At 47.6% G+C, this 26,946-nt stretch overlaps 1 protein-coding gene across 1 annotated transcript in view; it reads left to right on the forward strand.

Annotated features, from left to right (window-relative positions):
- Positions 1 to 2,779: 2,779 nt before the first annotated feature.
- ppp4r4 (protein phosphatase 4, regulatory subunit 4) overlaps positions 2,780 to 26,946 on the forward strand; it is a 30,388-nt gene continuing 6,221 nt past the window's right edge. Inside the window, exons 1-22 of the mRNA XM_085770933.1 lie at positions 2,780 to 2,887; positions 8,446 to 8,519; positions 9,405 to 9,507; positions 9,639 to 9,786; positions 14,249 to 14,322; positions 15,560 to 15,666; positions 15,880 to 15,987; positions 17,029 to 17,150; positions 17,939 to 18,061; positions 19,596 to 19,738; positions 19,837 to 19,956; positions 20,377 to 20,454; positions 20,768 to 20,851; positions 21,676 to 21,849; positions 21,940 to 22,045; positions 22,695 to 22,842; positions 23,957 to 24,101; positions 25,832 to 25,870; positions 25,952 to 26,023; positions 26,103 to 26,166; positions 26,253 to 26,327; positions 26,633 to 26,723. Coding sequence (XP_085627059.1) covers positions 2,780 to 2,887; positions 8,446 to 8,519; positions 9,405 to 9,507; positions 9,639 to 9,786; positions 14,249 to 14,322; positions 15,560 to 15,666; positions 15,880 to 15,987; positions 17,029 to 17,150; positions 17,939 to 18,061; positions 19,596 to 19,738; positions 19,837 to 19,956; positions 20,377 to 20,454; positions 20,768 to 20,851; positions 21,676 to 21,849; positions 21,940 to 22,045; positions 22,695 to 22,842; positions 23,957 to 24,101; positions 25,832 to 25,870; positions 25,952 to 26,023; positions 26,103 to 26,166; positions 26,253 to 26,327; positions 26,633 to 26,723 — 2,306 coding nt within the window. The remainder of the gene's footprint in view (positions 2,888 to 8,445; positions 8,520 to 9,404; positions 9,508 to 9,638; positions 9,787 to 14,248; positions 14,323 to 15,559; positions 15,667 to 15,879; positions 15,988 to 17,028; positions 17,151 to 17,938; positions 18,062 to 19,595; positions 19,739 to 19,836; positions 19,957 to 20,376; positions 20,455 to 20,767; positions 20,852 to 21,675; positions 21,850 to 21,939; positions 22,046 to 22,694; positions 22,843 to 23,956; positions 24,102 to 25,831; positions 25,871 to 25,951; positions 26,024 to 26,102; positions 26,167 to 26,252; positions 26,328 to 26,632; positions 26,724 to 26,946) is intronic.

Raw genomic sequence — 26,946 nt, forward strand, 5'->3', positions numbered from 1 at the left:
GTTGGATAGAGGTCACCTAAAGAGTGGCTGGGAGGGAAGATATACGTATTTAATGAAGTATGGGGTCATTCCTAGCTCAACTGCTGGGTATGAAAGGATGGCACTACCTACCTCTGCATAATTTTTATTTGGGTGTGTTATGGAGACTTCCTAGGATATTGTTTTTTTGCTTTGTGGATCTATGTTTTGTGTTGTAGGTCTGGCTGGATCTGTATGTTGTTGCTGGACTGCAGACTCCTATTTTTAGTAAAGAAAAAAACACACTGGGCAGATAGTGAAAAAGGACACACTGTATGTTATTCTTATTCATGTAACTGTAATAATGTAGCAGTTATTTGTTTGTTTTGGCTGACTCAAATAAAAAAAGTAATAAAAATCTGAATCTGTCCAAGGTCAGTACGTAAGTCACAGTTTACTTCTTTATTGATCAAAGTAAAATGCTTCTCTGCACGGACCTTTATAATGGTGATACACTAATGTCCAGGTATGTGTATGTGTGTTGTGATGTGTATGTGTGTGTGTGTAACTGTAATCACATGAAGCTGGCTCTAGAGTCTGTGTGTGTGTGTGTGTGTGTGTGTGTGTGTGTGTGTGTGTGTGTGTGTGTGTGTGTGTGACTATGAGCTGCATCCTGTGTCAGTCTGATTTAGCTGTGTCTGTGTTTGGAAACATTTAATCGAGCGCCAGGTGGATTGTTTATGAAGTTAACGAGCTCTGGCCTGAGAATCACAGAGGTTACCACGGCAACTCCAGGTGGTTACCACGGCGATAGGGGCCCCCCCAGGCTGAGACAGACCGAAACGTGGAGAAAAAGAGTGATTTTCTGCCTCTGCACTGGTCTGGCAAAAGGCTTAGGGTGAGAAAACGGTAACTCCTATCAGAACAAAACACAGATCAACGTTGCTCTAAGGACTTACTGAAAATTTCGGTACGATTTGGTGTTTCTACAGTAAATATTTTGGAGACGCTGGCAGTTTTAAAACATCAGGCCGTTCTGCTTCTCTCAGAAAATATTTGTATTGGACTCAATGAGGAGCAGAGACAGACGTGGCCGCACTCAGAGGCTGATTCTGTAAATTCTGTAAGTCTCTCTGATATTTTGAGCACATGATGAGAAACAGAACAAGTTTGTCTTACAAATTCTGAAAAAATCATGTGTGTAGAGTGTAAATTGTAGCCGGGCCGAGTGTGGAAAGAGAAAAAATCTAGAGTTTTTCTGGCATCTCTCCCACTCTAATGTCACCCACTCTGACACGAACATTCCGTGCAATACACACCCATTATAAACTCATAATTTCTCCAAAAATGATCATGGTCATTGATCAGGGATTGATCAAAAACTATATGACCTATCAAAACGTGGAGTAATACGACAATACACAAGACTTGTGTCTACTGTTTAAAGTTTAAATGGAGTCTCTAGGTGAAAGTATGCCTGAGCAGTAGACGTTTGTTAAACTCCAATGATTGGTCTTTTTCGCTCTTTTTTTCCCGCCCGTCCCATTGACTTACATGCAACTGGCCCCTGCAGCTATTTCATAGCTGTAGGGGCCAGTGCCCGGTGCAATGGCCCGTGGCCCTAATTATGGGATGTAGGGAGTAGAGTTACTCTTTGCAGATACTGCACGTTGCCTTGGTTTCACAGTGCTTTTTTGGATGGACAGCAAAATAAAAAGCCCAATAACTCTGGAAATTTTAGCAGAACCAATATCAGATTCTACCAGACTGAAGAGAAGATGCCTTTACTCTGATTGGTCAAAAAAGAAAAAGAAATAAATGCAGATTCTGCACTTTGCCTCAGAGTTTATTACAGAACATGGAGAAACATGGAGATGATGTGAGCATCCCCCCCCCCCGACACACACACACACACACACACACACGCACACACCGGAAGTCAGAACAGTAGCGTCACTTCGTGAATGAGGCTGGCACCCACCACCATCCGTATCCATGGTAACCGCTTCAGCTGCTGCACTGCGGCCGACATCATCCGCCTCGCGCTCCTCATCAGCCCGGTCGGTGAACCGGCACCGGCCTGGTTCTGGTTCTGGTTCTGGTTCTGGTTCTGGTTCTGGTTCTAACCCTTCCCTGTCGGACTGTGGACGGACGGACTCGGACTCGGACCTGGACTCGGACCTGGACCCGGTCTGAGCCGGACTGCAGCAGAGACCCGGTTCCCTCCGTCTCTCTCTTTAATACTCTCCTCCGCGGTGTCATGTGAGTCCCGGACCAGTCTGGTTCTGGTTCTGGTTCTGGTTCTGGTTCTGGTTCCGCCGCTCCCCGCGCGGAGGAGGAGGAGGAGGGTTAGCCCTAACCCTCTCTAACCCGGACCAGGACGCGGATCAGGACGTGGATCAGGACGTGGATCAGGACGTGGACCAGGACGCGGACCAGGACGCGGACCAGATGTTGCGGCCGAACTGAGCCGAGATGGTTCTGATGGTTCTGAGCCGCTCATCGGTTTTACGCGTCAGAGCCCGGTCCGGTCCCGCAGTCCGGCCGGCGGGGATCAAACCTGCGGCCGTGGGGCCGGTGGTCGTTTACCTGCTCCGGGGAGAAGAGCAGGTTTGTGTGTCTGTGTGTGTGTGTGTGTGTGTGTGTGTTTGTGTTTGTGTGGAGCGGTTTGTGACGAGCCGCTGTTATAGATCACAACTCTGATCCTGAGTCCTGCGTGACGGCAGACACAGCAGCAGCGGTCTCCTAGGAGACGGTTAGGGCCCCCCCCCCCCAGTGACTCTGCCCCCCCCCACCGGGCAGCAGCGGACAGATGTTCCAGATGTTCTCCTCCGGCAGGATGATGAGCGGCTCAGGACAGATGCTGCTCGGTCTGGAGGAGCTGCAGGAGCTGGCGCTGATGGACAGACCGCTGCGGAGGAGTCTGAAGGTAGGGGGGGGGGGGGGAGGAGGAGAGGAGGGGGGGGGGAGGAGGAGAGGAGGAGGAGAGGAGGAGAGGAGGAGGAGGAGGAGGAGAGGAGGGGGGGGGGGGGGAAGAGGAGGATAGTGATGATGGTGAGGATGAGGATGGAGGTGATAATGTGAGTCAGTGGGAGGAAGAGGAGGAAGAGCAGCAGCCTCCGTGCAGGAAGCAGAGGGGAGACCCGCTATCTGCGCAGCATGACGCAGTTTCTGCCTGTCTGTCTGTCTGTCTGTCCGTCCACCTGTCTGTCTGTCCACCTGTCTACCTGTCTACCTGTCTGTCTGTCTGCAGTGAGACAGACAGACAGGTGAATCTGTATATTTGTATTGTATTGTACGGTATATTTAAAATGTGAAGAAGCTGAAGACTCAGTTTGACATGATGATGAAGGAAAAACAGCAAAGACTGAACAGTTTCCTGATTGGTCAGGTTTTTTTAATCAGTATTTGAGGTTTTGTATTATTGTATTATTGTATTATTGTATTTGATCAATGAGTATCGATCTAGTTGGTCACCCTGTATTGTAAATATTTAAACCAGAACCGTTTGGTGCATTGAAACAGTGAAGCAGATTCTAATTCTCCACAGACTCACTGGCAAATGTACAGAGACCAGAGACCAGGACACTAGAGACCACAGACCAGAGACTAGAGACTAGAGACTAGAGACCAGGACTGAAGAGACTAGACAGTAGATACATGTTGATGGACAGTAGATGTTGATGGACAGTAGATACATGTTGATGGACAGTAGATACATGTTGATGGACAGTAGATGTTGATGGACAGTAGATACATGTTGATGGACAGTAGATACATGTTGATGGACAGTAGATACGTGTTGATGGACAGTAGATACATGTTGATGGACAGTAGATACATGTTGATGGACAGTAGATACATGTTGTTGGACAGTAGATGTTGATGGACAGTAGATGTTGATGGACAGTAGATACATGTTGATGGACAGTAGATACGTGTTGATGGACAGTAGATGTTGATGGACAGTAGATACATGTTGATGGACAGTAGATACGTGTTGATGGACAGTAGATGTTGATGGACAGTAGAAACATGTTGATGGACAGTAGATACATGTTGTTGGACAGTAGATACATGTTGATGGACAGTAGATGTTGATGGACAGTAGATGTTGATGGACAGTAGATACGTGTTGATGGACAGTAGAAACATGTTGATGGACAGTAGATACATGTTGATGGACAGTAGATACGTGTTGATGGACAGTAGATGTTGATGGACAGTAGATGTTGATGGACAGTAGATACATGTTGATGGACAGTAGATACATGTTGATGGACAGTAGATACATGTTGATGGACAGTAGATACATGTTGATGGACAGTAGATACATGTTGATGGACAGTAGATACATGTTGATGGACAGTAGATGTTGTTGGACAGTAGATACATGTTGATGGACAGTAGATGTTGTTGGACAGTAGATGTTGATGGACAGTAGATACATGTTGATGGACAGTAGATACATGTTGATGGACAGTAGATACATGTTGATGGACAGTAGATACATGTTGATGGACAGTAGATGTTGTTGGACAGTAGATACATGTTGATGGACAGTAGATGTTGTTGGACAGTAGATGTTGATGGACAGTAGATACATGTTGATGGACAGTAGATGTTGATGGACAGTAGATACATGTTGATGGACAGTAGATACGTGTTGATGGACAGTAGATACATGTTGATGGACAGTAGATACGTGTTGTTGGACAGTAGATGTTGATGGACAGTAGATACATGTTGATGGACAGTAGATGTTGATGGACAGTAGATACATGTTGATGGACAGTAGATACATGTTGATGGACAGTAGATGTTGATGGACAGTAGATACATGTTGATGGACAGTAGATGTTGATGGACAGTAGATACATGTTGATGGACAGTAGATACGTGTTGATGGACAGTAGATACATGTTGATGGACAGTAGATACGTGTTGATGGACAGTAGATGTTGATGGACAGTAGATGTTGATGGACAGTAGATGTTGATGGACAGTAGATACATGTTGTTGGACAGTAGATACGTGTTGATGGACAGTAGATACGTGTTGATGGACAGTAGATACATGTTGATGGACAGTAGATACGTGTTGATGGACAGTAGATGTTGATGGACAGTAGATACGTGTTGATGGACAGTAGATACGTGTTGATGGACAGTAGATACGTGTTGATGGACAGTAGATGTTGATGGACAGTAGATGTTGATGGACAGTAGATACGTGTTGATGGACAGTAGATGTTGATGGACAGTAGATACGTGTTGATGGACAGTAGATGTTGATGGACAGTAGATGTTGATGGACAGTAGATACGTGTTGATGGACAGTAGATACATGTTGATGGACAGTAGATACGTGTTGATGGACAGTAGATGTTGATGGACAGTAGATACATGTTGTTGGACAGTAGATACGTGTTGATGGACAGTAGATACATGTTGATGGACAGTAGATACGTGTTGATGGACAGTAGATACGTGTTGATGGACAGTAGATACGTGTTGATGGACAGTAGATACGTGTTGATGGACAGTAGATGTTGATGGACAGTAGATACGTGTTGATGGACAGTAGATACGTGTTGATGGACAGTAGATGTTGATGGACAGTAGATACGTGTTGATGGACAGTAGATGTTGATGGACAGTAGATGTTGATGGACAGTAGATGTTGATGGACAGTAGATACGTGTTGATGGACAGTAGATACATGTTGATGGACAGTAGATACGTGTTGATGGACAGTAGATGTTGATGGACAGTAGATACATGTTGTTGGACAGTAGATACGTGTTGATGGACAGTAGATACGTGTTGATGGACAGTAGATGTTGATGGACAGTAGATACATGTTGATGGACAGTAGATACGTGTTGATGGACAGTAGATACATGTTGATGGACAGTAGATACGTGTTGATGGACAGTAGATACATGTTGATGGACAGTAGATGTTGATGGACAGTAGATACGTGTTGATGGACAGTAGATACATGTTGATGGACAGTAGATACATGTTGATGGACAGTAGATACGTGTTGATGGACAGTAGATGTTGATGGACAGTAGATACATGTTGATGGACAGTAGATACGTGTTGATGGACAGTAGATGTTGATGGACAGTAGATACATGTTGATGGACAGTAGATGTTGATGGACAGTAGATGTTGATGGACAGTAGATACATGTTGATGGACAGTAGATGTTGATGGACAGTAGATACGTGTTGATGGACAGTAGATACGTGTTGATGGACAGTAGATGTTGATGGACAGTAGATGTTGATGGACAGTAGATACATGTTGATGGACAGTAGATGTTGATGGACAGTAGATACATGTTGATGGACAGTAGATGTTGATGGACAGTAGATACATGTTGTTGGACAGTAGATACGTGTTGATGGACAGTAGATACGTGTTGATGGACAGTAGATGTTGATGGACAGTAGATACGTGTTGATGGACAGTAGATGTTGATGGACAGTAGATACATGTTGATGGACAGTAGATGTTGATGGACAGTAGATACGTGTTGATGGACAGTAGATACATGTTGATGGACAGTAGATGTTGATGGACAGTAGATACGTGTTGATGGACAGTAGATACGTGTTGATGGACAGTAGATACATGTTGATGGACAGTAGATACGTGTTGATGGACAGTAGATACGTGTTGATGGACAGTAGATGTTGATGGACAGTAGATACATGTTGATGGACAGTAGATACATGTTGATGGACAGTAGATACGTGTTGATGGACAGTAGATACGTGTTGATGGACAGTAGATGTTGATGGACAGTAGATACATGTTGATGGACAGTAGATGTTGATGGACAGTAGATACATGTTGATGGACAGTAGATACGTGTTGATGGACAGTAGATACGTGTTGATGGACAGTAGATACATGTTGTTGGACAGTAGATACGTGTTGATGGACAGTAGATACGTGTTGATGGACAGTAGATGTTGATGGACAGTAGATACGTGTTGATGGACAGTAGATGTTGATGGACAGTAGATACGTGTTGATGGACAGTAGATGTTGATGGACAGTAGATACATGTTGATGGACAGTAGATACATGTTGATGGACAGTAGATGTTGATGGACAGTAGATGTTGATGGACAGTAGATGTTGATGGACAGTAGATACGTGTTGATGGACAGTAGATGTTGATGGACAGTAGATACGTGTTGATGGACAGTAGATGTTGATGGACAGTAGATACGTGTTGATGGACAGTAGATACATGTTGTTGGACAGTAGATACGTGTTGATGGACAGTAGATACGTGTTGATGGACAGTAGATGTTGATGGACAGTAGATACGTGTTGATGGACAGTAGATGTTGATGGACAGTAGATACGTGTTGATGGACAGTAGATGTTGATGGACAGTAGATACATGTTGATGGACAGTAGATACGTGTTGATGGACAGTAGATACATGTTGATGGACAGTAGATATATGTTGATGGACAGTAGATACATGTTGATGGACAGTAGATACGTGTTGATGGACAGTAGATACGTGTTGATGGACAGTAGATGTTGATGGACAGTAGATACGTGTTGATGGACAGTAGATACATGTTGATGGACAGTAGATGTTGATGGACAGTAGATACGTGTTGATGGACAGTAGATACGTGTTGATGGACAGTAGATACATGTTGATGGACAGTAGATACGTGTTGATGGACAGTAGATACGTGTTGATGGACAGTAGATGTTGATGGACAGTAGATACATGTTGATGGACAGTAGATACATGTTGATGGACAGTAGATACGTGTTGATGGACAGTAGATACGTGTTGATGGACAGTAGATGTTGATGGACAGTAGATACATGTTGATGGACAGTAGATGTTGATGGACAGTAGATACATGTTGATGGACAGTAGATACGTGTTGATGGACAGTAGATACGTGTTGATGGACAGTAGATACATGTTGTTGGACAGTAGATACGTGTTGATGGACAGTAGATACGTGTTGATGGACAGTAGATGTTGATGGACAGTAGATACGTGTTGATGGACAGTAGATGTTGATGGACAGTAGATACATGTTGATGGACAGTAGATACATGTTGATGGACAGTAGATGTTGATGGACAGTAGATACGTGTTGATGGACAGTAGATACATGTTGATGGACAGTAGATACGTGTTGATGGACAGTAGATACGTGTTGATGGACAGTAGATACATGTTGATGGACAGTAGATACATGTTGATGGACAGGAAACTCTCCACGGTCGCTGTCAGCTGAAAGCTCCACCCACACCGTGTCATCTCAGTGTGGGTGGAGCCTCTGTGTTTCCAATGTGGGCGGGGCCAGTGCAACCTTCACCCTATCACATATAGAGGGGGCGTGGCTTTGTCCTCATCTCCATCACTCCAGTGTCTTGTGTACTACAGACATTCAGTATCTAAGCTGTGTTTGTTATTTCCCATCAGACCGCAGAGGAAATAGATCAGCTGACTGTGGATGAAGATCTGAACGACATCGAGAGAGCCGTCTACCTGCTCAGGTGAGGCTGCGCCATCTTACCTGTTGACATACCAGTGTCACACTGTTCAGTGCCGATCTGATGGTTCCTCGTTTAGTTATGTGTTTGTGTGAGACTGAAGCTGTCCAGGCATCCTCCTGTCCCTCTGTCTTTCTGTCCCACTGTCGGTTTGTCTCTCTGTCCCCCTTCCCCTGGACCCACTAACCTCCAAAGCTAATGAGACAGTGGTGTTAATCATCCTCAGTCTGCTCCCGAAGGATCTAAACTAGTTCACTGAACTCATTCAGTGTCTGGACTGAGACAGTGAAACCCGCCAGGGGAACAGGATCTGGGCTGTGGGTGACTGGGTGGTCTCTGGTCTTATTTGTGGTATCTTGATGTGTTGATGAAAAGAAGGGATCACCGCTGACACGTCTTCGCTTGTATTCAAAAAACAAGTTTATTAACAAGAAGAAGAATAGTGTACAAAAAATGTTGAATCCTGGAACATCTCGAATGCCAATATGAGAAGTCCTCGCGACTGGCCCAGAGTTCTGACTTACGTATATACCTTTTCTGACTCCCCCATCTCCAGACAGAGAGGAACCTCCCGTCCAGATGGCCCTTGACCTTTTAACTTTTAGGCTAGAACGAACCCAATGCCCTGTTTCTCATGTCTCTTTCCCATTAGAGAAGACAACAGGATCATTCAGTCATATTGAACCATGCATATCCCATTAGGTCAGATGACTGCTAAGCAAATTATGGAACCCATGAAGTAAAGCATCTGTCCAGACACTCCTTCAGTTCCAAACAAGGCACACATACAAAGCAGAATACATGATGATGATAACAAGATATTAAAACTAAGAAAGTTAAGGAGTATAATATACTACATATTCTATCTGATTCTATTTCCCTCGTCAGTGTTGGACAGGAGGTGCAGAGAGCAAGTGTCATCAGTAACCTGCCGAGTCTTGTCCGCCAGAATCCTGCTGAGACTTTCCGTCGGGTTGTACCAAAAGTGCGGGTATGTATGTGTGAGGACAGGGTGTGGACAGTGACTCCATGAAATTACAGCTGTGATTTGTCCGTCCCGTCTGGTGCAGGAAGTGACTCCATGAAATTACAGCTGTGATTTGTCCGTCCCGTCTGGTGCAGGAAGTCCTGAACGGATCTGGAGCTGAAATCCAGCTGGCAGCAGCAGCATCGTTTCTAACCATCCTACAGGACGACATCATCCTGATCCACACCCACACCTTCTCCATCCTGAAGACAGTGCTGCTGCACCTGAACCACCGAGACACAGGTAAACACCGAGACACAGGTAAACCACCTGAACCACAGAGACATAGGTTAAAGGGATATTCTGGCGTAAGTTTAACCCATGGTCCAACGCACCGTAACACCGAGTTAGACCCCCCCTCGAGAGATGAAGTCTGCTAACCGCTAGCTTCTATTGTTGTAGCAACTTTAGCAATGACCGCAACATAACAAACAGCGCAGTCTATGGATCCACTAGCCACCGATCAAAAAGCCACTTATAGCCACAAATAAAAGTCAAAGTCAAAGTCAAAGTGTCTTTATTTGTCCCAACAGGGAAAATTGATTTGCAGCCGGGAAGATCCACTCATTCAAACACATACACAAATAGACAACACCAAATAACATATAACATATAACGTATCATCATGGGCAGATTAAAAGGACCTACTGCAAGATAAAATATGATTCAAAGTGCCAATAATGTACACTGTACAAACAAATAAATAATAAATAAACAGCAGGGGCCTAAAGTGCAAATGCAACAGATTACAACAGCCATAAACAGTCTGTATATACATACAATTAATTATCTACTGTTTAGCAACTGAATGGCCGTGGGGACAAAGGAAACCTTAAATCTCTTGGTGCGAAGAGCAGGCACCTTCCACCGACGGCCTGAGGGCAACAATATAAACTCAGACTGGAGGGGGTGATCCACACACTCCAGAATCAAGGGAGCCTTCCTAAGAACTTGCCTGCTATACATATCAGTAAGCTGCATTTGACTCCTCCCTGTAACCTTACTGGCCACTTTAACAAGGTTGGCGAGCCTGTTTTTATTGGCCAGAGTCAGGTTTCCATACCAGGCAACCACACAGAACATAAGAACAGATTCAATGAAGCTTCTATAAAAGAGGGTCATCATCTCAGAACAGACATTAAAAGAATACATTTTTCTCAGAAAATAGAGCCGTTGCTGTACTTTCTTTGTTGTGGAGGCAACATGAGCGTCAAAACACAATTTATTGTCAACGACCACTCCCAAATATTTATAACTGTCCACCAGCTCAATCTCTGCACCTTTAATGCTGGTTAGTGCAGGACAGGGTTTGGACTTCCTAAAACTGATAATCATGTCCTTCGTCTTTGACACATTAATTTGAAGAAAGGATTTATCACACCATGATACAAAATCATTTATGACGGACCCATGCAACAGCTGATCCTCTTCAAGAAGACTCACGATGACGGAGTCGTCAGCAAATTTAATAATGTGACTGTTAGCATAGTTGCTGCGACAATCATTCGTGTACAATATGTATAATAAAGGGGAGAGACAGCATCCTTGAGGAGATCCAGTGGAGGACTGCAGCTGATTTGAAAGGGAGCCATTTACCCTCACACACTGGGAACGGTTTGTTAAAAAGTCTAATATCCAGCCAACAAGATTAAAATCCAGATTAAAAAGACTGATTAATTTCTCTGCCAAGAGATGTGGCTGGATAGTATTAAAAGCAGAAGAAAAATCTATAAACAACAACCTGGCCTGAGTTTTTGATTCCTCAAGGTGACGATAAAGAAAGTGTAACAGTGTGACAGTGGCGTCCTCCACACCTCTACCAGCCCTATATGCAAATTGCAGGGGGTCCAGTAATTCCTCTACCTGCAGTAAAATTTCATTTTTAATGAGCTTCTCTAGGGTCTTCATAACTAGAGATGTCAACGCCACAGGCCTGAAATCATTTAGTGATGAAGGCTTTTTTATCTTTGCAACGGGGACAATAGTGGAATGTTTCCATAACTTAGGGACCCTTTGTTGCTGGAGGGATAGGGTAAAGATAAAATGGAAGATGCTGCTCAGCTGTTCAGCACAAGTTGCGAGAACATGGCCACAAATGTTATCAGGTCCAGGACTCTTCCTCTTTTTAGTTTGTTTTAGGTATCTTTCGATATTTTTGACATCCAAAGAAAAAGCAGGAGGGACTCTTGTTGTGTCCTTTAATGTATTCACCATATCGGTGAAGTCATGATTATCAAATCTTGAATAAAAACAGTTTAACTCATCAGCCAACTGCTTATCAGAGTTAAAACCAGTCAGGGCAATGTTCCTGTCACCTCTATCAGTGCACCCAGTCATAAGTTTCATACCATTCCAGGCCTGTTTTAAGTTATTACTGCCAAGCTCAGCTTCAATTTTGTCCTTATACACGAGTTTGGACCTTTTAATTTCAGATCTAATCTCCTTCTTGATTTCTCTAACCTCAGTAACATTACCCTCCTTAAAAGCGTTTTTCCTTTTCTGAAACAGGCCTTTAAGGGCTGACGAGGTCCAAGGTTTATTATTAGGAAAAACCTTCACAACCTTGGTTGGAATGACATTGTCTCTGCAGAAGGAGATGTAGCTGCATACCACGTCCGTCAGTTCATCTATATTGTCCGAAGAGTCTGTGAAAACCGACCAGTCGGTGCAATCGAAGCACCCCTGCAGGGCGAGAGAGGACTCCTCGTTCCAGAGCCTCACCTGCCTGCTGCGCACCTTCTCCCTCCTCAGCACAGTCTTATAGACAGGATGAAGATGTACCGTATTGTGGTCAGAAGATCCGAGGGGCGGACCCGCCACGGACCTATATGCTCCCTTTATGGAGCCGTAACAGAGGTCCAGCGTTTTCTCATAACGCGTAGGGCAATTAACATACTGATAAAAACTGTTCAGTGTTTTCTTTAAGTTACAGCGATTAAAATCTCCCAAAATTATATTGGGAGCATCAGGAGAATTTGATTGGAGGGACTGAATCACTCTCGAGATGGTATTGGCTGCAACTTCCACGTTTGCCCTGGGATGTATGTAAACAATAGTGACGTAGACACGAGGGAATTCCCTCGGAAGATAAAAGGGTCTCAGAGACACTGACAGGAGCTCAATGTCCGGCAAGCACAACTTCTCACACACGGTGAAGTTGTTACACCATCTTCGGTTAATGTACAGGCACACACCCCCTCCCTGTTTTTTGTGTGTTACCTCGCTGTCCCGGTCCAGTCGAATTGGAGCTCCGAAGCCAGTAAGATCCAGTGAAGCGTCAGAATCCGAGGCGGAAAGCCACGTTTCAGTGAAGCCCAAAAGACAAGCATCCCGATATTCCCGCAGATGAGTGACATGCCCATGTAACTCATCAATTTTATTCCTTAGTGATTGGACGTTGGCGAGAATAATAGAAGGCAGGGGGATGCGGTTGTTATGAAGTTGCCTCCGTAGCCGCTGACGCACTCCGCCTTTCTTCCCTCTTTTCCTTTTGTTGGCCACCTTCTGGGAGTTAGTCCTTGCGATCTCAGAATTATTATTCCATATCTCCGGACTGATATTGGAGATCTGAGTTGGGAAAAGTTTAGGATCCAGGGTCTGGTGAATCCATTTTTCATTCAAAAGAAACTCACGTGTGTATCGAATTGTTTGTGAGTGCCCGTAACTCCACACAAAGTTCATGGACAAGATCACCAAAAACAGGCAAAATAAAATCTCCATCTCTCCAGACACCAACTCAACAGCAATTGGGACTTAAAAGGTAATTAAAATCTAGCCCATGTGAGACGAACAGTACATAAAAAACACTCAACCACAGGAACAAAGGATCCTGCTGCCGGTCGCCACATGAGCAGCGCCCCCCCTCTCCCTGATAATGCTCAGAACAGCACCAAACGTCATCAACAGTACAAACAGGGTCCCATCCCATAATACGAGGCATCAAACATCTGTTAGCTTAGCCTGGTTTCTATTGAAAAGAGACGAAAACAACTCACCCACTCTGCTCCAGTTATACGCTAAGCAGCAACTTTCCGTGTCCAGCACAGAGTCCAGGCACTGACAACACACGTCTGAGGCCGACTGGCAGCACAAACATCTGGTTTCAGCACAAACATCTGGTTTCAGCACAAACATCTGGTTTCAATTCAATTCAATTCAATTTATTTAAAGTGGGACAGTGCAAGTTCATGAACGAAACAAAATCGTAAACAAGCCGGATTGTAGCCTGTGGCTACAATCCGGCTTGTTTCAGCGGCCGTTTCAGCAGCCACCGACAGCACAAACATCTGGTTTCAGCACAAACATCTGGTTTCAGCACAAACATCTGGTTTCAGCACAAACATCTGATTTTAGCACAGACATCTGGTTTCAGCACAAACATCTGGTTTCAGCGGCCACCGACAGCACAAACATCTGATTTTAGCACAGACATCTGGTTTCAGCACAAACATCTGGTTTCAGCGGCCACCGACAGCACAAACATCTGGTTTCAGCACAAACATCTGGTTTCAGCACAAACATCTGGTTTCAGCACAAACATCTGGTTTCAGCGGCCACCGACAGGCAGTGACCACCAGACAGACCACTTGATTCCCCCAGGTCCAGCACATAGCCTCCACCAGCTCTCTCCCTCTTTCCTTCAGCTCGTCTTCAGTGAACTCGGTCTCTAACTTGATATTTCTGATGCTGTGTTTGTCGTTGTTAGTGGTGAGTAACGCCTGGTTGGAGACGCTGCTGTCGGCCATCAACGCGTTGCCCAAGGAGACGATCAAGCAAGAGGTACGATGTCCTCACCTGTCTGTCTCTCTGCTCTCCTGTCTGTCTGTCTGTCTGTCTGTCTGTCTGTCTGTCTGTCTGTCTGTCTGTCTGTCTGTCTGTCTGTCTGTCTGTCTGTCTGTCTGTCTGTCTGTCTGTCTGTCTGTCTGTCTGTCTGTCTGTCTGTCTGTCTGTCTGTCTGTCTCTCTATCTGTCTGCCTGTCTGTCTGTCTATCTGTCTGTCTCTCTATCTGTCTGTCTGTCTGTCTGTCTATCTGTCTGTCTCTCTATCTGTCTGTCTCTCTATCTGTCTGTCTGTCTGTCTGTCTGTCTGTCTGTCTGTCTGTCTGTCTGTCTGTCTGTCTGTCTGTCTGTCTGTCTGTCTGTCTGTCTGTCTGTCTCTCTATCTGTCTGTCTGTCTGTCTGTCTATCTGTCTGTCTCTCTATCTGTCTGTCTCTCTATCTGTCTGTCTGTCTGTCTGTCTGTCTGTCTGTCTGTCTGTCTGTCTGTCTGTCTGTCTGTCTGTCTGTCTGTCTCTCTGTCTGTCTGTCTGTCTGTCTCTCTATCTGTCTGTCTGTCTGTCTGTCTATCTGTCTGTCTCTCTATCTGTCTGTCTCTCTATCTGTCTGTCTGTCTGTCTGTCTGTCTGTCTGTCTGTCTGTCTGTCTGTCTGTCTGTCTGTCTGTCTATCTGTCTCTGTCTGTCTCTCTGTCCTCATGCAGCCTGTCTGTCTCTCTGTCTGTCTCTCTGTCCTCATGCAGCACCTGTCTGTCTCTCTGTCCCGGCCTCATGCAGCCTGTCTGTCTCTCTGTCTGTCTGTCTGTCTGTCTGTCTGTCTGTCTGTCTCTCTATCTGTCTCTGTCTCTCTGTCTGTCTCTCTGTCCGGCCTCATGCAGCCTGTCTGTCTCTCTGTCCGGCCTCATGCAGCCTGTCTGTCTCTCTGTCCTCATGCAGCCTGTCTGTCTCTCTGTCTGTCTGTCTGTCTCTCTGTCTGTCTCTCTGTCCGGCCTCATGCAGCCTGTCTGTCTCTCTGTCTGTCTGTCTGTCTCTCTGTCTGTCTCTCTGTCCGGCCTCATGCAGCCTGTCTGTCTCTCTGTCTGTCTCTCTGTCCCGGCCTCATGCAGCCTGTCTGTCTCTCTGTCCCGGCCTCATGCAGCCTGTCTGTCTCTCTGTCTGTCTGTCTCTCTATCTGTCTCTGTCTCTCTGTCCGGCCTCATGCAGCCTGTCTGTCTCTCTGTCTGTCTGTCTCTCTGTCTCTAGGTGCTGAGTCCTCTCCTCTACCAGTCTCAGCTGTCTCACTCTCTTCAGGGACGTTTGTCCAGCTGCCGCATTCTGGGGAAAGTCGCCCACAAGTTTGATTCTCACATGTGAGCTCATTGATGAGATGAGTGTGTGTGTGTGTGTGTGTGTGTGTGTGTGTGTGTGTGTGTGTGTGTGTGTGTGTGTGTGTGTGTGTGTGTGTGTGTGTGTGTGTGTGTGTGTGTGTGTGTGTGTGTGTGTGTGTGTGTGTGTGTAGGTGTGTGTGTGTGTGTGTGTGTGTGTGTGTGTGTGACTCTAACGGATGTGTTTCTGTGTGTCAGGGTGAAGAAGGAGCTGCTGCCGTTGGCTCGGTCTCTGTGTCAGGATGTTGAGTTCGAGGTCCGAGCCTGTATGTGCCATCAGCTGGAGAGCGTTGCCAGGGCGACAGGGTAAACCTCACCAACCGACCAACAACTGACCAACCACCGACCAACCACTGACCAACCACTGACCGGCTGCGGTGACTCAGCGTGTCTCTGTAGCCATGTTTCCATCCAAAGTGATTTGAATTACTGGGAAATGCGCATTAAAAGAAATTCGAATCATGTCTGTTTCCATCTACAGACTTTTTTTTTAATGTTGCCGTGGCGATGCGCCACAATTAATTAATTAATTGTTGTGTGACAGCGGAAACCCTGATGTTGTCTTGTGAGTGAACTGCAAACACGGGAGCAGATGGGGTGAAAGTGGCTACGTCACTTGATTCGCATACAGCTGTTTCCATCCCATAGAATCAACCAACACCTGGTCATAGCAGCGTGTTTCAGTTTGTGTGAATCAATTAGAATCACAGCGTTTCCATCATCATGTTCTGATGCGAAACATCTAGATGATCTAAACAGCTGATGGAAACGCACCTTGTGTCTCTGTGTGTGTCTGTGTGTGTCTGTGTGTCCCTGTGTGTCTGTGTGTGTCTGTGTGTGTGTGTGTGTGGTGTGTGTGTGTCTGTGTGTCCCTGTGTGTGTCTGTGTGTGTCTGTGTGTGTGTCTGTGTGTCCCTGTGTCTGTGTGTGTCTGTGTCTGTGTGTGTGTGTGTGTGTGTGTGTGTCTGTGTGTGTCTGTGTGTGTCTGTGTGTGTGTCCCTGTGTGTGTGTCTGTGTGTGTCTGTGTGTGTCTGTGTGTGTCTGTGTGTGTCTGTGTGTGTGTCTGTGTGTGTCTGTGTGTGTCTGTGTGTCCCTGTGTGTGTGTCTGTGTGTGTCTGTGTGTGTCTGTGTGTGTCTATGTGTGTCTGTGTGTGTCTGTGTGTGTGTCCCTGTGTGTGTGTGTGTGTGTGTGTGTGTGTGTGTGTGTGTCTGTGTCTGTGTGTGTCTGTGTGTGTCCCTGTGTGTCTGTGTGTGTGTCTGTGTGTGTGTCTGTGTGTGTGTGTGTGTGTGTGTGTGTGTGTGTCTGTGTGTCTGTGTCTGTGTGTGTGTGTGTGTGTGTGTCCCTCAGGGCGGAGGACATGAGGACGGAGCTGCTTCCTGAGCTGGTGGAGCTGGCCGGAGACGAGGACAGCGGCGTTCGCCTCGCCGCCTTCGACACCATCATCAACCTGATGGAGATGATCGACAGCGGTGAGTCAGAGAAGCCCCGCCCCCCTGACGCTGCCATGGTTACCACGTTGAATCGGTGAAAGAAGAAAAAAGCAGTCGCTCCACTCATAGCCTCGATGTAGAAAAATATGATTTATTAGAAAGGACCGACGTTTGGACCTCACACAGGTCTTCCTCAGGGTAACTATGGTGACACAAAACATAAATAAATAAATAAACAGATACAGGTGTGTGGGACTCGAGGGCGGCGTCGAGCCAAGACAACAACAGTATAAATAGGATAATTAACCCCATCAATGTGTCACAATGAATGCAACAACAATAATACAAAAATGTATATTACATTAGAACTCTAATGGACCCACATAATGCAAAAACACAACCAGAACACATAATACATAATACAGAGAAGAAATGACAGAGATGTCTATGTAGGCTACGTGAAATACGAGACCCAATCTATAGATAGATCTATAGAAAAATAGCAATTAGTCGAAATAGGTATCTGCTGTAAACGATATAAAAACTGTGGAGAAATATGAGAAAACAAACTCCAGAGGGTAAATAAAGTGTCTAGCAGACACGCCAGAGTATCAAATAGGACCAAAACAACCACAACGGACATGTAGCCTATCGTCAAGCACAGTCAAAAGCTGCACAGTCAGGAAGAACCCAGTTGAAATCACACTCCATCATCCACGAGTCTGACGAGGCCGAGCCGGGTGTTATGACCTGGTGAAATCTTCAGTTTCTCTCCACAAACACGATGTTTAAGATGTTTAAGATGTTGAAGGATCTTCCTCTTCCAGACGACCGACTGCACGTGGTGGTTCCTCTGGTGATGTCGCTGTGTGAGGCCTCGTCTCCGTCGGACGAAGCCGTCGTGGCGTCTTTGTCCTTCCAGTTTGGGAAGCTGTGCAGCGGACTGACAGGTGAGACTCAGGTTATGAAGCTGTGCAGTGGACTGACAGGTGAGACTCAGGTTATGAAGCTGTGCAGTGGACTGACAGGTGAGACTCAGGACATGAAGCTGTGCAGTGGACTGACAGGTGAGACTCAGGTTATGAAGCTGTGCAGTGGACTGACAGGTGAGACTCAGGACATGAAGCTGTGCAGTGGACTGACAGGTGAGACTCAGGTTATGAAGCTGTACAGTGGACTGACAGGTGAGACTCAGGACATGAAGCTGTACAGTGGACTGACAGGTGAGACTCAGGTTATGAAGCTGTGCAGCGGACTGACAGGTGAGACTCAGGTTATGAAGCTGTGCAGTGGACTGACAGGTGAGACTCAGGTTATGAAGCTGTGCAGCGGACTAACAGGTGAGGTGAGACTCAGGTTATGAAGCTGTGCAGTGGACTGACAGGTGAGACTCAGGTTATGAAGCTGCAGTGGACTGACAGGTGAGACTGTTGTCTAAGGTTCAAACTGTTCAAGTACAAACGAGGCCAGAGGTGATGTGAGATGTGAGATGTAAAGTCTGGTGGGTCTGACCACAGTCTTGGTGAACTGGTCTCCAGGTGTGAATCGTCCTGAACCTCTGTGGAGGGAAAGCAGTCAGAGGTAACGAGGCAGCTAACTGAGCCGGGCTGAAGGCCGAGGTCTGTGTTCAAACATCCGCTCCAACACTTTGTTGGTAGATGTTGGACTCATTCTGTAGTAAGTAAACCAGCCGCTCTAAATGCATTTCATCTCATTTCTGAGGGAGAGTCTGGCCTCATCCCCATTCTAAGCGTTTGGCCTGAAACCCTCAGAAGGCCTTAGAGCCAATCAGCGTCGCCGCTGTGATTCACACAGCACGTTGGCCAATCAGGGACCGACTGGTGCAAAGCCCCGTCACTACACCAACTTGCTGATTGGCTGAATGGGGTTGTCTGTCAACGCTACTACTCCCACCCACCCCAAACGCTGACAGGGGGGATGAGGCCAGACTCTCTGAGAAATGAAATGAAAAGAAAAGAAAAGAAATGAAATGAAATGCATTTCCGGGAGCGGCTGGTTTACGAGGCTCATTATGACTTTCTGACTGGTTTTGGGTGAGCAGGACCTGAAGTTGTGGTGTGCTCTAAACTAGAAGCTGCTCCTCTTGTCTTCATCCCATCCCCATGTTGTCAACTCTTGACTTCCTGTGGCAGCGCTGTCACCCTCAGCTTTCCCTCCTGTTTTTCCCTGTTAACGGTTTTGTTGAGTGTTTTTCCTCAGTGGATGTGGGGGTCAGAGGTCAGTGGATGTTGTTTTTCTTGCTGTGTAAATATGGGCTCTACAAACCAACATGTCTGGTCTGGTCTGGTGTGGTGTGAGAGCTTCGGTCCTGCTGAGTCTTTGTGTTTCTGAGGAGTCTTTGTGTTTCTGAGGAGTCTTTGTGTTTCTGAGGAGTCTCTGTGTTTCTGAGGAGTCTTTGTGTTTCTGAGGAGTCTTTGTGTTTCTGAGGAGTCTCTGTGTTTCTGAGGACTCTTTGTGTTTCAGGGTCTCTGTCAGACGAGCAGCGGGGCCGGTTGCTGCAGAGGTTCAAGCTGCTGTGCGCCACCGGACTGCAGGCTGAAGACAACCAGATGGAAATCAACAACGAGTCCAAGCTGATCCGCTGCAACTGCTGCTACAACCTCCCAGTAAACCCCTAACCCCCCACCCTCAGCAGAACATCAGAGCTGAGTTCAACCTTCAGTCTTTCAGTTGATTGATGTCCTTCTTCCCTTTGTGTCTGCAGGCCATGGTGGTGTTTGCTGACTCCACCCACTTCCTGTCAGAGCTCTACCCGTCTTTCTCCAGTCTCTGTTGTGACCCAGAAGTCAGCGTTCGGCGAAGCGCTGCAGCCAGTTTCCACCAGGTCAGACCAGAATCAACAGGGACAAAGAATGTGATGTTTCATTTGTCCTAAAGTGGGAGCAGCAGTTTGTCCTCAGTGTGGAGCTAAAGCAGCAGAATGAAGGAGTGGACATCTTCTGCTTCTCCTTGAAGAGACATTTTAAAAACACCAATAGATCAAATCAAATCAAATCAAATAGACTTTATTTGTCCCACAAGGGGAAATTTGTCTTGGGCAAGGAAGTTGTAGCAGCTGCCATGTACATGTAAAACATCCATACACACATAATATACATTAAAACAGTAACAAAGGCAAACATGTCCAAGAGAAGAGAGAGACAGAAAGAAAGTGCTGGGTGCAATAATGATGAGCAGTGGAAGACGGACACATTCTAAGATCTAGTGATAAATATAATCTCTCTCTGTTCTAACACTTTGTCAGGTGGTGAAGCTGCTGGGGTCGAACGTCCAGCTGGTCCACAAGGAGCTGCTGGTGCTGCTGCAGGACGAAGCTCTGGAGGTGAGAGTCCCTCAGACCTGAACCGGGTTTTTTTTTTTTTTAAAGTAGCCTATATTTTTTTGGCGTTTTTGCCTTTATTTGATAGCACACAGTATAGATAGACAGGAAAGGGGGAGGCAGAGAGAGCGGAATGACATGCAGGAAAGGTCTGCCCGACGCGGGATTCGAACGGGACTGTAGCCTCTACATGGGGTGGCCGCCTTAACCACTGCGCCACGCACCGCCCCAGATGAGAACCTTGTTTGTTAAATCTTTGTTTTAATGAGTCAGAGTGAGACTGAACTGGACCTGAATCCTCTCTGTTCTGGTCCAGGTGCTGGACGCTCTGATGAACCACCTGGAGGAAACTCTAGAGGCCGTTCTGTCCAGAGGAGACAACACGGTGCTGGACAACAAGGTGAGACAACATCAAACTGATCTCAGTGCAGTCTGCTTCTCCTGCTCTTTTACAAATAAACTAACTAACTAACTAACTTTTCAAACAGAGTATCTCATCAACCACCTTACATGTGTACAGTCATATTGATCTAAGAGCAGCTGGACAGAAAAACAGAATGTGTTCTTCACTCCTACACCGTAGATGTTGTAGCTACATTATCCAGATATGAGATAAGAGGCTGCCATGTCGTATAGAACTTCCCAGTTGACCCTCGGAGTGAAAATGTTATTTTTTCTAATTTAAGGAATGACATTAGGTCAGTCTGCCAAGATTGTTCTGCTGGGGGTTTAGGCAACTTCCAGTGTAGAAGGATACACCTGCAGACAATCAGAGAGGCAAACGCTAAAACATTTAAAGTCTGCTTACTGAATTCTGAATCATTTGATGAAACACCAAAAATAGCAATGAGCGGACAGTGGTAGCTACACCTAGAACCTCTGACATGATCTTGAAAAAGCTCTTCCAGAGCCCTGTTAGCTTCGAGCATGACCAGAAGGTATGCGCTAAGTCAGCTGGGACAAAGGCACATCTACTGCAAGCTTCACTACTGCCAGGGAAAATCTTTGCTAGTTTTGCTTTGCTGGAATGCATTCTTTTGTCCTGGTCATTGTGGTTGTAGGAATGTGTATTATTATTGTGTTGGGTATGGCTGTGCTATGTGGGGATGCGTGGATTGTTGTTTTGCACCTGCACTTTTGATGTCCTTCCGCAACGAAGTTCCTAACTGAATAATAAAGTACTTTTGAATTTGTTCTTCCACCGTCTCCTCTGCTCTGGGTCAGTTTGCAGAGCTGCTGTCGGCGCTGCTGCTGGCGGAGCAGACGGTGGGATGTTCTCTGCGCTGGCGGCTGCACGAGAAGCTGCTGCAGCGCTACAGCTGCTTGGCCCGACTGCTGCCGGGAGAGCTGCTGCACAAGAGCTTCTCCCCGCGCATCTTCATCATCCTCACCACCAACGTCAGTGCTGCTGCAGCCACAGGACAGACACCATCACACAGGTGAACGGACGGTCAAATGGTAAATCTGCTCTGGTTGCTATGGTTACAGAAGGTGTTGCCCGTGCAGAAGGAGGCGGCTCGGACCTTCTGCATCTTCCTCCGCTACAACCGCAAACAGGAGCAGCGTCAGGAGATGATGGAGCGACTGATCCAAGGTCAGAGCTCCGTGGCACCGGCGCCTCACACCTCGTCCTGACATGCAGCAAGCAGCGAGCAGCAAGCGAAGCAGCAACGAAAACTCGCGCGAAGGTGTCCTGATATGCAGCGTGATGATTTTGTCGCGAGTATATTCTATTGGTTCAGAATCCAAACCAATCAAATTATTGAGGGACATAAACAAACTTGCGGCGCTATTCTGAGATTCCTGGTATTTCCTGGTTGCCGTTTTCTATGAGTGTTTTTTCCTCTCATATCCTCCTCTCTCTGATAACTCGCTTGTCAACAGGAAGCAGCGTGGACTTATCAGCCAATCAGAAGTGTTTAGGGGCGGGACACCGCCGCCAAATGTCGTCCAGATAGAGACAACGCGAGCGATAATTTCAGGGTTGAGCGACATCGCTGGATGGAGCGACATTGCTCGCAGCGTCAGGACAGGCTGATTGAAAAGTAGCTACGCATTCTAATCACTTTTCCTCGCTCGCGTCGCTGTCGCATCGTTGTAGGTCAGGACGGGGTGTCAGGTAGCAGACGTCCGGTTGAGGACTGGAGGACTCGTTCATGATGGTCTGTCTGTCTGTCTGTCTGTCTGTCTGTCTGTCTGTCTGTCTGTCTGTCTGTCTGTCTGTCTACCTGTCTGTGTCTCAGGTCTGGCTCAGGGCCGGAGCTACTGGAACCGCCTCAGGTTTCTGGACGTCTGTGAAACGGCGTCTGAGATCTTCTCCAGGAAATACTTCAACAAGCACTTCCTGGTTCCAGCGCTCGAGCTGGTCCACGACCCCGTCGCCAACGTCCGGTAAGTCTGTAGGGACCTGTCTGTCTGTTCACCTGTCCACCTGTCTGTCTGTCCACCTGTCTGTCTGTTCACCTGTCTGTCTGTCCACCTGTCTGTCTGTTCACCTGTCTGTCTGTTCACCTGTCTGTCTGTCTGTCTGTCTGTCTGTTCACCTGTCCACCTGTCTGTCTGTCTGTCTGTCTGTCTGTTCACCTGTCCACCTGTCTGTCTGTCTGTCTGTCTGTCTTTCTGTCTGTCTGTTCACCTGTCTGTCTGTTCACCTGTCCACCTGTCCTGTCTGTCTGTCTTTCTGTCTGTCTGTTCACCTGTCTGTCTGTTCACCTGTCCACCTGTCTGTCTGTCCACCTGTCTGTCTGTCCACCTGTCCACCTGTCTGTCTGTCCACCTGTCTGTCTGTTCACCTGTCCACCTGTCTGTCTGTCTGTCTGTCTTTCTGTCTGTCTGTTCACCTGTCTGTCTGTTCACCTGTCCACCTGTCCTGTCTGTCTGTCTTTCTGTCTGTCTGTTCACCTGTCTGTCTGTTCACCTGTCCACCTGTCTGTCTGTTCACCTGTCCACCTGTCTGTCTGTTCACCTGTCTGTCTGTTCACCTGTCCACCTGTCTGTCTGTCCACCTGTCTGTCTGTTCACCTGTCTGTCTGTCCACCTGTCTGTCTGTTCACCTGTCCACCTGTCTGTCTGTCTGTCTGTCTGTCTGTTCACCTGTCTGTCTGTTCACCTGTCCACCTGTCTGTCTGTTCACCTGTCTGTCTGTCCACCTGTCTGTCTGTTCACCTGTCTGTCTGTCCACCTGTCTGTCTGTTCACCTGTCCACCTGTCTGTCTGTCCACCTGTCCACCTGTCTGTCTGTCCACCTGTCTGTCTGTTCACCTGTCCACCTGTCTGTCTGTCTGTCTGTCTGTCTGTCTGTCTGTCTTTCTGTCTGTCTGTTCACCTGTCTGTCTGTTCACCTGTCCTGTCTGTCTGTCTGTCTGTCTTTCTGTCTGTCTGTTCACCTGTCTGTCTGTTCACCTGTCCACCTGTCTGTCTGTCCACCTGTCTGTCTGTTCACCTGTCTGTCTGTTCACCTGTCCACCTGTCTGTCTGTTCACCTGTCTGTCTGTCCCTCTGTCAGGTACAAGCTGTGCCAGCTGTTGCCCCGGTTACGCTCCTCGCTCCGTCTGCCGGCCGACAAACAGCTGCTGCAGCAGTTGGACTTCTGTGTCCAGAAGCTTCTGTGCAGAGAGAAAGACAAGGACGTGGTGGCCACCATCCGCAAGGTAGCACACTGAGACCGGTTTACCGAGACCGCAAGGTAGCACACTGAGACCGGTTTACCGAGACCGCAAGGTAGCACACTGAGACCGGTTTACCGAGACCGCAAGGTAGCACACTGAGACCGGTTTACCGAGACCGCAAGGTAGCACACTGAGACCGGTTTACCGAGACCGCAAGGTAGCACACAGAGACCGGTTTACCGAGACCGCAAGGTAGCACACTGAGACCGGTTTACCGAGACCGCAAGGTAGCACACTGAGACCTGGTTTACCGAGACCGCAAGGTAGCACACTGAGACCGGTTTACCGAGACCGCAAGGTAGCACGCCCCGAGACCTGGTTTACCGAGACCGCAAGGTAGCACACTGAGACCGGTTTACTGAGACCGCAAGGTAGCACGCCCCGAAACCTGGTTTACCGAGACCGCAAGGTAGCACGCCCCGAGACCTGGTTTACCGAGACCGCAAGGTAGCACGCCCCGAGACCTGGTTTACTGAGACCGCAAGGTAGCACGCCCCGAAACCTGGTTTACCGAGACCGCAAGGTAGCACGCCCCGAGACCTGGTTTACCGAGACCGCAAGGTAGCACGCCCCGAGACCTGGTTTACTGAGACCGCAAGGTAGCACGCCCCGAAACCTGGTTTACCGAGACCGCAAGGTAGCACACCCCGAGACCTGGTTTACCGAGACCGCAAGGTAGCACACTGAGACCTGGTTTACCGAGACCGCAAGGTAGCACGCCCCGAGACCTGGTTTACTGAGACCGCAAGGTAGCACGCCCCGAGACCTGGTTTACTGAGACCGCAAGGTAGCACGCCCCGAGACCTGGTTTACCGAGACCGCAAGGTAGCACACTGAGACCTGGTTTACTGAGACCGCAAGGTAGCACGCCCCGAGACCTGGTTTACCGAGACCGCAAGGTAGCACGCCCCGAGACCTGGTTTACTGAGACCGCAAGGTAGCACACTGAGACCGGTTTACCGAGACCGCAAGGTAGCACACTGAGACCTGGTTTACCGAGACCGCAAGGTAGCACGCCCCCGAGACCTGGTTTACCGAGACCGCAAGGTAGCACGCCCCCGAGACCTGGTTTACAGAGACCGCAAGGTAGCACGCCCCGAGACCTGGTTTACCGAGACCGCAAGGTAGCACACTGAGACCCGGTTTACCGAGACCGCAAGGTAGCACGCCCCCGAGACCTGGTTTACCGAGACCGCAAGGTAGCACGCCCCCGAGACCTGGTTTACAGAGACCGCAAGGTAGCACGCCCCGAGACCTGGTTTACCGAGACCGCAAGGTAGCACGCCCCCGAGACCTGGTTTACTGAGACCGCAAGGTAGCACACTGAGACCGGTTTACTGAGACCGCAAGGTAGCACACTGAGACCGGTTTACCGAGACCGCAAGGTAGCACACTGAGACCGGTTTACTGAGACCGCAAGGTAGCACACTGAGACCGGTTTACCGAGACCGCAAGGTAGCACACTGAGACCGGTTTACCGAGACCGCAAGGTAGCACACTGAGACCGGTTTACCGAGACCGCAAGGTAGCACGCCCCGAGACCTGGTTTACCGAGACCGCAAGGTAGCACGCCCCGAGAGGGGTAGCACGCCCACGAGACCTGGTTCACTGAGACCCGTCTGGTTTACTGAGACCCGTCCAGTCTACAGAGACAAGATTATGTTCATTAGTCCTGATGGTGAATCTGATTTATTGTGTCCTTGTGTTTTCAGACAGTGTTGGAACTGGACAAACTGGACCTGACAGAACCGGTAAGGAGCCGGTTTTTAACCTGGAGTGTTGGATAAATGAAGTCTGAATGTTGCTTCATCTGTTCTGGTCTCTGTTTTCAGTTTCACAAGAGACAGGAGAGGGATTTACTGGACCAGAAGAAGGAGAAGGAGGAGACTCTGCTGCTGGAGATGGTGAGTTTCTGAAGCCGACAGCTCGTCTTCAGTCTCTCAACTCTTTACTTTGTTTGAACAAAATCTCCTTTGTGGTCAGGAACAGCTGGAGCGCCAGCAGAGCGAAGGGAAACTCAACTCTGACAAAACTTCAGAGAGAAAACGTGAGCACCACTGTCCTTTGATGTTTGAGTAACGGTCAGAGACGAAGATCTGACTGTCTGGTCTGTGAACCATCTCTCTTTGACAGGGAGGGAAAGTAAGACCAGTCTCTCTGCAACCAAGTCCATGTCCGTGTCTTCATCTGGAGCCGCCTTGTCCTCAGGTGAGACAACAATAGAAAGATAGTGATTTATCTTCAAGGCATCGATCCTGAATGATGATGTAAGTGCTGTAGGATGGACTCTACTGGTCTGAGACCTGGTGGCTGGTTCATATGGTCTGGTCTGGTCTGGACTGGTCTGGTCTGGTCTGGTCTGGTCTGGTCTGGTCTGGTCTGGACTGGACTGGACTGGTCTGGTCTGGTCTGGTCTGGTCTGGTTTGGTCTAGTCTGGACTGGTCTGGTCTGGACTGGTCTTGTCTGGTCTAGTCTGTCAGGAATATGATGATGATGTTTCTTCTCCTTCCAGGTAAGGAGATGAGGAAGGCCAAACTGTCCCGGAGCCGATCCCTCAGCAGTCAGCCCACAACATCCAAAGCTGCCAACTCGGACAGACCGGTGTAAGACCAGACCTCCTCTACTTCTCTACTCCTCTGTCTCAGACCTCCTCTACTCCTCTGTCTCTGTCTGTCTTTCTCGAACCTGGACTGGACTGTTGATGATCCTGAAAGTAATGTAGATCTGTGCTGTAGTCCTGAGCGGTGGTCTCTAGACCGGTATGAAGTATCCAAGCAACTGGAATGACCGCCTTTAGGACCGGTCCTTCAGACTGAAAGGCTGAGC

The sequence above is a fragment of the Trachurus japonicus genome, chromosome 24 (genome assembly GCF_045865225.1).
Source record: "Trachurus japonicus isolate A0001 chromosome 24, Traja_1.0".
Lineage (NCBI taxonomy): Eukaryota > Metazoa > Chordata > Actinopteri > Carangiformes > Carangidae > Trachurus > Trachurus japonicus.